Source organism: Nothobranchius furzeri, chromosome 18, assembly GCF_043380555.1.
Source record: "Nothobranchius furzeri strain GRZ-AD chromosome 18, NfurGRZ-RIMD1, whole genome shotgun sequence".
NCBI classification, from domain to species: domain Eukaryota; kingdom Metazoa; phylum Chordata; class Actinopteri; order Cyprinodontiformes; family Nothobranchiidae; genus Nothobranchius; species Nothobranchius furzeri.
Genome location: NC_091758.1, coordinates 33,482,930 through 33,496,113, shown reverse-complemented (window position 1 = coordinate 33,496,113; position 13,184 = coordinate 33,482,930). Strand labels below are relative to the sequence as shown.

General features: G+C 40.5%; 1 protein-coding gene across 7 annotated transcripts in view; it reads left to right on the top strand.

The window, feature by feature from the left end:
• Positions 1-13,184, top strand: part of LOC107392446 (ryanodine receptor 3) — a 129,941-nt gene that overhangs the window by 98,737 nt on the left and 18,020 nt on the right. For 4 of the 7 annotated variants that reach the window (XM_070546666.1, XM_070546663.1, XM_070546662.1 and 1 more), the window contains 16 exons: positions 17-340; positions 434-674; positions 2,918-3,005; positions 3,087-3,179; positions 3,786-3,800; positions 4,509-4,679; positions 5,595-5,654; positions 5,737-5,871; positions 6,345-6,457; positions 8,455-8,551; positions 9,544-9,653; positions 9,821-9,872; positions 9,949-9,999; positions 10,084-10,183; positions 10,277-10,356; positions 10,440-10,516. In XM_070546666.1, coding sequence (XP_070402767.1) covers positions 17-340; positions 434-674; positions 2,918-3,005; positions 3,087-3,179; positions 3,786-3,800; positions 4,509-4,679; positions 5,595-5,654; positions 5,737-5,871; positions 6,345-6,457; positions 8,455-8,551; positions 9,544-9,653; positions 9,821-9,872; positions 9,949-9,999; positions 10,084-10,183; positions 10,277-10,356; positions 10,440-10,516 — 1,807 coding nt within the window. The remainder of the gene's footprint in view (positions 1-16; positions 341-433; positions 675-2,917; positions 3,006-3,086; positions 3,180-3,785; positions 3,801-4,508; positions 4,680-5,594; positions 5,655-5,736; positions 5,872-6,344; positions 6,458-8,454; positions 8,552-9,543; positions 9,654-9,820; positions 9,873-9,948; positions 10,000-10,083; positions 10,184-10,276; positions 10,357-10,439; positions 10,517-13,184) is intronic. The other 3 variants (XM_070546664.1, XM_070546665.1, XM_070546661.1) reach the window with 1 other exon arrangement.

Here is a 13,184-nt window from a genome sequence, read left to right as displayed (position 1 = left end):
ATTGTGGTGTTTTTAGCCCTGGGAATACGAGAATCGGTTGAAGAGATGTGTCCAGGAATGCCATGGCTTGATGGTCTCATAAAGGACATCAACAACATGGCTGAGTCTGGAGCACGGTACACCGAGATGCCCCATGTGATCGAGGTGGTGCTGCCCATGCTGTGCAATTACCTGTCCTACTGGTGGGAGAGAGGTCCCGAAAACCTGCTCGCTGGCGGGGGAAGCATCTGCTGCACCACCATCACTTCAGAGCACCTCAGCCTCATCCTCGGCAACATCCTCAAGATCCTCAACAACAATCTGGGCATTGACGAGGCCTCATGGATGAAGAGAATTGCAGGTTAGCTCAAATTAGCTTTTGTTTTGTGCGTGGATGTAAAATAAGAAGTGTTGTATAAAAAATAAATGTTTCTATTTTTGTTTGATTGTACAGTTTATGTGCAACCCATCATCAGCAAGGCTCGTGCAGACCTGCTGAAAAGCCACTTCTTACCAACGCTGGAGAAACTAAAGAAGAAGACAGTGAAGGTGGTGGCTGAAGAGGAGCTTCTCAAAGCAGATTGTAAAGGAGACACTCAGGAGGCCGAGCTGCTCATCCTGGATGAGTTTGCTGTTCTCTGCAGGGATCTGTATGCCTTTTACCCCATGCTCATCCGCTATGTGGACAACAACAGGTTAGCCAATTAACGTTCTGGTAGGGCTGAAACGGTGCAAATTTTACTGTGACAGTTAAACACAGAAGACTGGCGCAGGTACATAAATACAGGAGTTATTATTCAAAGCTGATCACAACTCCCAGCGGTGTTTCTCAAGCATGACGGAAAAGAGGAGGAAGTCTCCAACAGCTTCTTTACAATAACATGCAGAGCTAGAGAGCTGCTTGTTTGAAAGGGTTCTGCTACAATATCATGCAGCATGTACGGCAAGTGATTTAGTCATTCGATGTGCACTTTGAAACCACTGTGGCAAACCATTTGTGTATTTATCTTAGTTTGCCCCGATATTAAGGGTTAAGCTTTGGTCACGTGGCAGAATTTTGAAATAGTCAGCTGATTTTAAAAGCTTGACAAACCGTAGCAGCAGAAAAGGATTTGCTCTGCAGGTCGGTCTAGCCACACTCCATAGTAGCCTCAGCAGGTCTACTACCATTGGCTCAGCTGAGCTGGTCCAGTCACAGTGCTCTATGTTTGTAGAAAGCTGTTGGGCGAGTTTTGCAACATTACAGCAGAGCTTTTTTGGATTGCGACGGATCAGAAATGGCGCTTGCTTGAAATGGCTTTGGCATCAATTTCGGACTTTTCGACTTGGGCTTTTCTGTGAGACATGAGCAGATGGAGGTACTTAAGTCCTCTATTTTGAAAAAGGATGATGTATGGCAGACTGTCCCCATTGACTTAGTTCTGTCACCTTGAATGTTGTTTGTTGCTCTGAATACAACCATTGCTTTTTTTTTCTTATCCGGCTCTCAGAGAGTACAGACGCTTTTTCCTCAGCTTCCTTATCTGCTTTCCCAAGGCTCTCTGTCCTGTCTGCCTACAGAGCACTTCTCTGCATTTCTCCTGAAATCACTGCTTCTTTTTTGGAAATGGACTTAATTAACAGGCCATTCAACGCGATTGATTGATTAAGATTTTTTCTACGATGAGAACGGAGAAGGGGGCTCCCACCTGTCCTCAAGGGACGTTCGCAGCGGGATATGCACTCGATTCTTGGGAGGTCTGGCGAATCGTGTGCCTCTCTCAGTTGTCCATCGAGGACGTGGAAGATTTGTGGATATTTGGCCTGATGATCACTGGATTTCTTCTGATTGGAGTGGGTGGATATCTGGTTTTCTGGAAATTTGGGAAGACGGGAGCGATTGGAGTGCGACCCGTACCCACGGAATATGCCGCTCGTGCGGTGACCTCACAGACTGGGACGTTACTCGAGGTGAACCGTAAGCTGGACAATGTCCTCGCGGCGTTGCCTGTGTTAGTACGCAAGATGGATGTCATCTCGGAGAGGGTCGCCGGACGGTGTGGGGATGTTTAGAACGTCTAATTGGCTTCACTGGTGGACATGAATGATCACTTAATAGACTCCAAGGCAGAGAGGAAAATTATCTCTGTCTGCCCTAAACAAAGTCTTGTTTATCCTTATCTGACGCCAAGGCAGCCTCCAAAGCTGCCATCCACACACCCCCATGAAAGGAGGAATGCTGACAGATGCTGTGACCCGACCTTCCCCCCCCAGCCTTCAGATTGTGACTTCTGCTTTGAGGTCATCAACCTGCAGGAAACTCAATGTGTTCTCTGTCCCTTATCTCTCCCTCCCACCTGTTTGACTGCAGCTGTGAGCGCCGTACACTGGCAGCTCCCGTTGGAGGATCCCCCCCCCCCCCCCCCACACCTCCCTATCGGAGTCTGATGTTTTGTAACTGTGATGCTCCTGCTTCTATGTTGAGGAGTTTTTTTGTATAATAGAGCTACTCCCTGCTGGGACTAACTCTGCTATGCCTTTTTTACCTTACCCCAATTATCCTCATGTAACACCCTTTCCATCTAATGAAATGAGTGCCGTTCTGGCTGCTCTCGTGGACTGCCTGTTCCTGTTTTTGTCTACATGTGTGTGTGTTTAACCTTGGTCAGGTTGTGTTTGCGGAGTCAAGTTCCTATGCTCTGGGTCGCTGGAGCGCTGGCAATAAAGCTTATTCTGATTCTGATTCTTCATCCCCATGACTCTGTCTATGGGTGTGGCTGGACTACATATTTCTATAGCATGGGTTGTTAGGCTAAATTATGCTATGTTTCAAAGAAGAAAGAGAGCCGTTTTACTGACCTCTTACCAAACTCTGATCCTTGTGTCCATGGCGCACATTAAGCATCTTCTGTTTGGAGAAAGAAACTAGAGGGTGTAAATCATTTCTCTGCTTTTGCAGGTCCAGGTGGCTAAAAGAACCTGATTCAGACTCCAACGAACTCTTCAAAATGGTTGCAGAGATATTTATTCTCTGGTGCAAGTCACATGTAAATGCTCACACTGCACGATTCATTCATGAATTTCGACCTTACCTATAACAAATCCTTCATCATTCTTCTTATTTTCAGAATTTTAAAAGAGAAGAGCAGAACTTTGTGGTGCAAAATGAAATCAACAACCTTTCGTTCTTGACTGGTGATAATAAAACAAAGATGTCAAAGGTAGGTTTCATTCCTGTCCTCCCAACACTGCCACCTTATGTTTTAGACTTGGAACTGCAGCAAAAAAGCAACCTTTTAATAAGAAATATTAAAATGTCAGTATTTTCAGGGAAATGAGCAAACATACCTCAAAATTGGATCATGTTAACCTTTTCTCTGCCATGTCAAGATAATTCTATGCACATGAGCTCATATGTTAACATGACCAAAGCTCAACATAGTCAAAAGGGTGATGTGGGGACACCTACAAAGATACACACACCTCTGTGGATAAAGGCTCTTGTTTTATCGACTATCAAAGCTAAACAATCTGCAACTTTTGCTTAAGAAAACATAAGAAAATGTCCTTTTGTGTGTATTTTCTCTACCTGTGAATATGAGTGCACATGCATGCTTTCTGCAGAAGATATCTGACTAACATCCATTTCTCAGCCCCTGCCAGTGTCACAGAAGAGCTTTTGGGTCTTCCTGGTTTGGCTTTTTAAAGCCAAAGAAAGGTTTTTCTTTGTGCATGCTCCCATTAGGACTGAGCACCCCCCACTAACGGCAGTTTCATCCCCTGTTTTTCTATCTGCTTCTTTTTGTCTATCTCTCTGTCTCTAACAGTCCTTTAAGGAAAAGGTAGAGTGATGCAGTGCATGAGTTGTTAACTTGCCAGCTTATTGGCTTTTCTTTTGCTCTAGTAGCCATGCAGAAAAGTCAATAGCTTGTGCTGATGTGCTATGTACCCTATAGTCTAGTTATATGTGATATTATTTGTGGCCTCCATTCTTCATCATATAAGACACGGTCAGGTTGGTCGTTCCTCATCGCCGTAAAGGGTAAAACATCTCATTTGGATCAAAGAAAGCCTGTCCTTGTTCAGTAAATCATGTGGCATACGTGTTTGCAGTTAAAATGTGCGTTTGGCCAGTAGTTATAGAATATTTATATGATGTTGTAGTTGATACGTCATGATGCTGTTTATGTGTGTGAAGTCTATATGTTTGTGTGTGTTTATGATGATAAATGTTTGCACTGTGCCAGCTGCTCCAGTTTACAGCTGCATACTGTATTATTTACATCACTAACACATTTTAGCAGCGCTTCTTGTTTAGGACTGCTTCACTAGCGCTTTAGCTGCTCGGATAAATTACACTTTTTACAGATTTTGCCAATGCTGAGTAGCAAAAATCTCTGATGCTTTCTGATTTTGTTTAGATACAGTATAACTACCACATCTGTTAAATGCAATCTTAGAGGTAAAACCCACTCGGCAGCTTGCAGCTTCCTCCTTTGATGTACTTGTTTGTTCATTTTTTTCTCACATTAATGGGATTACCTTTTCAGTCCGGAGGACAAGACCAGGAAAGGAAGCTCAAGAAGAGGCGAGGAGAGTTTTACTCCATCCAGACTTCACTCATCGTGGCTGCTCTGAAGAAGATGCTGCCTATTGGTCTGAACATGTGCACCCCCGGTGATCAGGAGCTCATCTCTCTGGCCAAAACCCGCTACCTCATGGTGAGGAAACACTCAAATTGATGATGTTTCGCGCGTCTACTCAAAACTGCAACTGCCAGGAAAGGCTCGTTAGCCCTTTATCATGCAAGCTACTGTGATTGCTTCAAATCTGGATTAGCATCCTAAACATGAAGCTTTTTTGAAAAATCTACAATTTTTGGGCAAACATAAAAACATCAACAGGAAAAACATATATGTATAGTCTTCCTATTTATTAATTTTGTATTTTTAATAGTTTAATTGTTTTTTATGTTGAATCTAAGTCTAAAAGACTAAAAAAAGAGAAGAAAAGAAAAAAGCCAAACGAGTCAGTTGTAGAACATGTTGCTGTTAGCCAATCAGAGGTGAGATGTACAAAAATCAGGAAATAAGACTCCAAAATCTGCAGGCTGCTGCTCCCCCTTCTTGAGCTTGTTCCCACACAGATCAACTCACAAAGCATTCTAGAGACCATAGCAAATGTATTGAAAATACAAGTGAACTTGGTCTTTAAGATTTAGGATTAGGGTTGGTTCTTTTATTTGGTTGTGCATTTATTTATTAATTTATTTTACAATTTTCTAAGTTTTCCTTGTTATATTACAATGAACTCCCAAAATAAATCAATAAAATGTATATTAAATGTTTATCATTTAGTCAAACATCCATTACTAAAATCCAAGGGCTACTTTAGCATATTTAATATGTTTTTATTGTCATATTTGAAGCATATTTCCATACAAACTTCAGTAATAATTTCAGTTTTTTATATTTAGATCTCTTCACAATGAACATATTCTTTACTATATCTTTCGCCACTGTTGCTGACAGGATTGCATTATCTTTAGCTTTTGATCTGAAAAAGCACTTCTCATTGCTTCAGCCCTGCTGCATTTTCATTAGAAAGCATTTACTGCTTCTGTCTTTTGCCAACAGAAAGATACAGATGAAGAAGTTAAAGACCACATACGTCAGAATCTGCATCTTCGAGAAAAGGTAAGCAAGTTCCTCTTTGAATAGCAGATGAATTTATTTAATACACTTTATTTTTTTATGTGTTTGTGTGAATTAAACTCAGTCTGAGGATCCTGCTGTGAGGTGGCAGCTGAACCTGTACAAGGACATTGTGATGAGGACGGAGGGCCCTCCTGACCCGGAACGAGTTGTGGATCGGATCCAGAGGATCTCGGCTGCCATATTTAACCTGGACCAGGTCAAACGGTTTCACATTCAGTCAGAATGGTTTTTAAATGATCACATTGTTGTTTTATTGCGCTGTCAAAGCTGTGGGATAAACAAAGAATAGATTATTTTCACATTTATGGATGCCTTTAACTTGGAAACAGGGACTTTGGTCCCGTGGTTAAATATGTTGGCATCTGTTTGTCCATCTAGTTACAAAAAAAATGTTTTATTCTTGGCTGGCCCCAGATGACTCAAACTGCATCTGCATCTGTCATCCGTACATGTTTCTGCTCTTCTTGTTTTCTACTCTTTGCATGACAAACAGTCAGATTTAGGATGAGTCACCAAAAATATCTGAGCAGAGAAAATGCCTCTATGCTAGGCATTCTGGAAAATGCTGAAAATACAGTTCCATTTTGCTGCAGTGATTTAGTTTGCTTGGTGCATGAAGCGATTTACTGATTTTCAATAAAATATATGTGCTTCTCCTGTCCTCATTAGGTGGAGCAGCCGTTGAGATCTAAAAAATGCGTCTGGCAGAAGCTGCTGTCCAAACAGAGGAAGCGAGCGGTCGTTGCTTGCTTCCGAATGGCTCCCCTTTATAATCTACCAAGGTATCATTGTCTACAGCTTCACCTAAAGGTTCCAGTCCAAACAGCTAATCAGTTAATAATCCAGCAGAGAGAAACCTCTTGTGCAGTGGCGCCTCATGAACATTTTTTTAAGGGAGCCAGTGAAAATTTTAGGGAGGCACATCTAGCCTGTGGTAACTCTAGGTGCGATACATTGCTCCTTCATTCTTAGTCATTATAAAAATGTGCGTCCAACACATTTACCTCACAAATGCGAGACTTAAGACATTTTGGAAGGAAACATATTTCAGTTATTTAAGTGATTTTTATTTCAACATTTATTGTTTTAGGATTTTATAACAGTTTAGTTTGCCTGTTGCTGCTTGAAAAAAAGCATTTACAAAAACTATTTATATTTATACTTTTTGAAAATAGTTAAATGCAACATTTATATGCATTAACCTTCATTAGCCACTGATGAAAAAATAGACAGGTAAACACTTGGATTAGAAAAAAGCCACACAGATCTATGTCACACTTTAAATTAGCTTTCATGACCCCAGCCTTCTTGGCTCTCAACGGGAAAGGCTGTGTTAACTTTTGCAGCCAGGAGAAAGCAGAGCACATCTGGGCTAGAAGCTAACAGTTAGCATTAGTAACTCCACAACACAGCAGAACTCCTTCAGGCTTGTGTTATTTGTGGAGATAAAACATCCGTGTTGCAAAACAGAGTCAGTGCAAGGCTCACTTTGCCATTAGCCAATCAGAGGTGAGATGACAGAATATTGTGATTATTAATGAGTACGAACTTCAAATCCTGCCATTTTCTGCTTCGGCCATTTTTTCTTCCTGAAACAGCAGTGCCAGAATTTTGTTTTCCAAAGATAACGATTAACAAGGCATTAATTTGTATTACAGACCACAGCAAATTAATGTATTAATTATGATTTAGTTATTCACTTAACATTGTTTAACTTAATTTTGTGTTTTAGATCAATGTCTTGATTAAATAAGATGTAATGTATTGTTTTTGTGGCCAGCAATTTTCCATTGGGGGCCCTGGCCACCCCATGGCCACTCTTTGGTGGCACCAGTGCTTTTGTAGCAAATTCTTTTTTTTTAACCCTCATTCTTTTCATGTTCCCCTGCTTTAAGGAACTGCCTCACTGTGTAACACGTAGAGCCTACAGCTGTGATCTATTCACACAATAAGAAAAATTTTGACACTGGCATTTCTGGCCTGCTGCTCTGTAACTCAGTCAGGCAGGAGGTCTCACAGAAATGAGGAAAACAATTATGAACCCAACCTTGGGGATGGCCTTCTTCAATATGTGCTCAGAAATCGCCGCCTGCTTGACAGCATGAGTCATTTATTCCAAGCTGTTGACAGTGAAATATGACTCATCATAGTTAATCATTACCAGACGTTATGCACGATGCAGGAGCACTTGTGAGGAGAGAGATTGTGGGAAATTGAGCTCTTTTCTCTTTTGTCTTTTTCCGGTCCTTAGTGTTACGCACTGTTGTACCTCTGCCTCACCCCCTCAGGCACCAAACTAATAATTACTTCATGAATTCCTACCGACGTATTTGGCTGGGGATAATGCACGAGAACACAGACTATGACAGTCTGCTCTCGATGCTGACGGTAATGAAGCACTAACATCCTGCTGTTTGACTCGTGGTCCTCTCCTTGCTCTGCTTGCTCTCCTCCAGGCTTGAGTTGTAACTCAGATTTTCTCTGGTATTTCCACTGGGCCACGTGTTTACTCTAACGCTTTGCATGGATTATGTGAAGTTTTGGAATCCGCTAAACAAATCTTTGATCTATGGTATTTAATCGAAGTCATGCACATTCTGTTGAACTCATGTATGTGTAATTCTGCTTGTTGATGAGAATTTAAAATCCAGACTCTATTTGACCACCTGGATGTGCCAGTTACCCTTAAATTAACCAGTATTAACACCTCCTTAAGGGACCCCTGATCTCCTTTTGCACCCTCTCTAACCCATGCTAATCTCCTCTCACCCCTCGCTAGGCATCGCTCTATTAACCTCTTTCTCCTGGCATATCAAAGCATTTGGATAGAAACTGAGGAGTACTCTTTTGAGGAGAAGCTGGTGCAGGACCTTGCAGTAAGTACCCCCCCCCCCCCCCCCAACCTACTGTGTCGTCGTGTCAGTACCTGTAGGTGGTGTCTTGCTCTTACTCTGTACCACCTCTAAAATAATTCTGTTGCTCCCACATCTCCTCATCATTTTTGAAAAGACATGTTTCAGGTAAGCATGACATCACTGCTGATGTTAGAGCCACCTGATGTTGATGAACATCTGGAATCATCCTGTCAAGATGCTGCAACTTTACCAAGATTTAGGAGATTGATGTTTCTTTCCTCAACATTCAAACCCATTTTGGATTAATCAGTTTTTTGTTTGAAACATTTTTTGTTTTGCAACTTTAAATGAAAGTTCACTGTGATGAAAAGAACTGCAGCATATATTATATTATATTATATTATATTATATTATATTATATTATATTATATTATATTATATTATATAAAAAATGTTTTTACCTGGCTGGAACTGGAAAAAAAATACACATTGCACCAAGTCATAGTCATTTCATTATTCTTTCTCATTAAGACAAGAATAATATTATTAAGATCAAACTACAATAATTGTAGTTTTAATATTTAAATTTCACTAATAAATCACTAATAAATAAATACTTTTTTGCTACAGAAACATTGGGTTGTTACTAAACAACGTAAAGCTTCCATCTACAGAACTCATCCAGTCAAAGAAAGGAAATGGAATATTTCTGATGAGGGATATTTTATAAGATTAAAACATAAATTATTTTAAAGAGACTCCTGCTTAATCGCATTCATGTTTAACATGGCTGAACATGAACGGTTGGTGTACCAGATTATGCATCTATACCTGAATGTTTATGCATGTGATCTGTTTAGAGCATGTTTTTGTCAATTCCTACTAAAATCTGAATCTGCAAAAAGACAGTTGCATAGTATTGTACTTAAACTTGATGATACATTTTTCTAATTTTGTCAGTGTATGGAGTTAAACGTGAAAGTGTCTGCGCTGACGTATGTGTCTTTGTGCAGAAAACACAGCCTAAAGTGGAAGAAGAGGAGGAGGAGGAGGTCAGAAAGCAGCCTGACCCTCTTCACCAGCTCATTCTGCATTTCAGCCACAATGCTCTGACTGAATGCAGGTAAAAAGACACTCAGACACACATCTGGCCATTGTGACTTATTGTTTTGGCCATCTTTTCAACTAATAAAAGGAGCAATTAGTATGGACTGCCCACATTTTACATGGAAGGAAACACAAGCAGCTTTTGGTAATATGACCAACAAATATTTGTTTTATCTTTTGTAGTTCTTTGGGTGAGGATCCCTTATATATTGCCTATGCAGATATGATGGCTAAGGTACCTCATTTCACAATATTTGCATATGTGCTGCTCAGCAGAAATGTGCAGCCTTAACGTTTACTTCCTGTTTCAGAGTTGTGATGAAGGTGAAGAAGAGGAAGAAGGAAAAGAGAAAACATTTGAGGTGCCTTAAAAACAACAGCTCTATGTTCTTTTAGCTTTTTCTTAATGCAATCCCCAAAATGATGCGTTTCCTCATGTCAAAAAGGAAAAGGAGATGGAGAAGCAAAAGATGCTGTATCAGCAAGCCCGTCTGCATGATCGAGGAGCTGCGGAGATGGTTCTCCAGATGATCAGTGCCAGCAGAGGTAAAAAAACAAACAAACACAAAACATAAACCTGTCAGAGGTTCTGCGGCAACCAGATGCAATTAAACCATCTTGTGTGTTTTGTCCTCTCAGGGCGACTCGGGGCCACGGTGACTTTCACCCTTAAACTGGGCATCTCCGTTCTGAATGGGGGAAACATACTGGTCCAGCAGGTAAGATGCAGCATCCTCTTTGTTAAAAGGTTTAAAGCTTCTAATTCATTGTGGATTATAATCTTATGGTTTTATACATGCAGAAAATGCTGGATTATCTGAAGGAAAAAAGAGATGTTGGATTTTTCAAAAGTTTGTCTGGGCTGATGATGTCATGCAGGTAAGAAAACACATAAAATGTAACTTTTCTTCAGCTTCAACTGCAATATAAAGTGGAATTTCACCAGTTTCAGAATAAAAGCATGCAAAAAAATGTTTCTGCAGTTATAATGAAGGGGTTAGTTAAATCTGAGACATTAGTTCTGAACAGGTTTCAGGTCTCTTGAAACAACAGAAAGTCTGCAACCTCAATGAGGGGAAAGTAAAGCACAATGTCCATTTTGGTAGAAATAAATGGTTAACTTTTTATTTTTTTATTGGATTACAAATTATATGGAAACAATTTCAAACCTTAGAGCCATTTGGGAAGACTTTTTTGTTTTGCAGCTACACAAAAAGAAGATATGTACTAATTAAAATTGGCATATTTGTTAGATAAGTTTGTGACAACATCAGCTGGTGAACAACACCCTTATCAGCTGTTATTGTGTGTTTTGCAAACATAAAGATGATCGAAATTGTCAATCAAAACACATAAAATTTCCCAGCTTTCATCTCTTTTTTCTGTTGTAGGGTTTGGTAAATTGAATGCTTTGAGAGCTCAATATATATTACCTCTACGTATGACCAATAAGCTGTGATACTCTAAATATAGAATATCACCCTGCCTGGTCTTTATTGTGCTTTAATCAGAAGATTCTAGGGTTCTTTATTTATTAAGGGATTGTACACATTTCGTTTTGATTCAGAAAACAGTCAGATTTATAAAATTAAGAATTTATTTTCAAACAATTAAAACATGACAATTTTACTAAACATTTACTGTGATGGATGGAACTAGCTGTGATGTATGAAACCCATGCGTGAATGAAATGTTAGTTCGAACTTCCGTATCTAGGAGAGGTGAGTTCTGGATGCAAAAGAATTTGGATTGCGTTAAGCTATGAGGTTGATTGTAATCAAAACCACATCCAGAAGCTATCTCACTGTGTTCTACGTACCAAAGTGGAGACGCCCTTTTCAGATCCGAGATGTCAGGGGGGGTCGGAGGCCCCCAGGTACCGAAGTCCGTAGATTAACTGCAGTACGACCAGGTTAGTCCAGGGTCATCTCCAGGTAACGACAGTTGGAACTAGTTTGCATCTCAGGAATAACTCTTAACTCACTCACTGCCAGCCGTTTCCTGATCACTAACGGCCTTCGCTGCCAGCGTTTCTCACCGTTTTTACTGTTGTTTTAAGAGTCACAGAACGTTGCGCGCTAGCATGATGTCGATGCCAAAACAACCAAAACAAAGAGGAGACTCACCTCTTGCATCAGGAAGAAGCCGCGTGTTTTGAGCATTATCCGTTTTTTCATAATCCGTTGTCGAATTGTGATCGGCAGACGCTTTTCCGGTTCGTGCCTCACCTTTTTTACAGGAACGGCCCAAAACGATCTCCAAACACATGGATGTGTTGCTTCCTGATCATGTGATCTGTGACGTATGCGGATCAAGATCGGCTTCAGGGCTGAGATGTTTGTTCTGTCAGCGTGGGGGCTCGTTCCGATGCTGAAACTGTAAAAAAATGCAAATGACGACTTTAGTCGTCATTGGCAGTGAATGAGTTAAGGAGTTGAACAAATCAGCTTGTTCTGCAGGAACTGTTTTGTTGTATCAGCTTCGCAGGTGCAAAAAGATTTTGCTTTGGTGGGTTAATGAGGTTTTTGCTTCAGGTGGCCGGCCTGAAGCTTCTCTAGAACTGAAGAATCACCAGAATGATCTGGTTTTAATGTTCTCATGTTATGATTGTGTAGCCAACCAGAGGTTGACAAGTTTGAGGGACATTACCAAGAATCTCAGAAACGCCTTCTTCGATACCGGATGCTCTGATCTGGGTAAAAGGCTATTTATGTGTCATGGACTTTAACTTTACCTTACTTTGTTCTTGTGTGAGTGCAATACGGTTATGACCTTGTCGAGTAAACATGCTAAAACATCTATCATTGAGCACAGATTAATGAACCATCTCATTATTTTATAATTATTATAAGTAGCAATAAACAAACATTTATTTAATGATTTTAAAATCTTCTTTTCTTCTGTGAGCAAGGAGACTTAGATAAAAAGGGTGCTCTGTGAGGGACCTTGGAAGGAGAGAATGTTATTGTTATGATTTCATTAGCTCTGTCAGGGCTGCGGGCTCTGAGCTCCAGCTGATGTGAGGAAGGCAGACTGATTTAAAGGGAACACGTGCAGTCTCGTGTCTCCTTTTTGACCAGATGTTGAATAGTCAAACAGTACCTAAACTGACCATTGCTGGACGTTACACTGTTAATTAAAAATCCACCTTTGAGAATGTTTTAAGTTTACATTTTAATTGTTTCACCCATCAGGTCCATTTTGTAAGTGATGAGCCCTGTTTCCACTATAGGGCTTTGGTAAAATGTCTGGGAAGAAGGAAAGAGACGGATAATATGATGGCTCAGTCCTCTCAGTCGTTGCGTCTCCATTTACAATCGTCTCTTTCAGGACGTTGCTAAGACGTCAGCCAATGGCAACCATTTCAGCAGCGGGTGACGTCACTGATAAGCACCAAAACAACACGAAAATCAACAACATTAAAAGTTTTATTATTCCAAAGTACGCTGTAACTTCATTCCTTTGGGAGATGAGGAGAATGGCTGTGTGACATAAGAAGCAGAGTTCAATGACCAGAAGAAATTACATTTTTTACAGGAGACCAGAA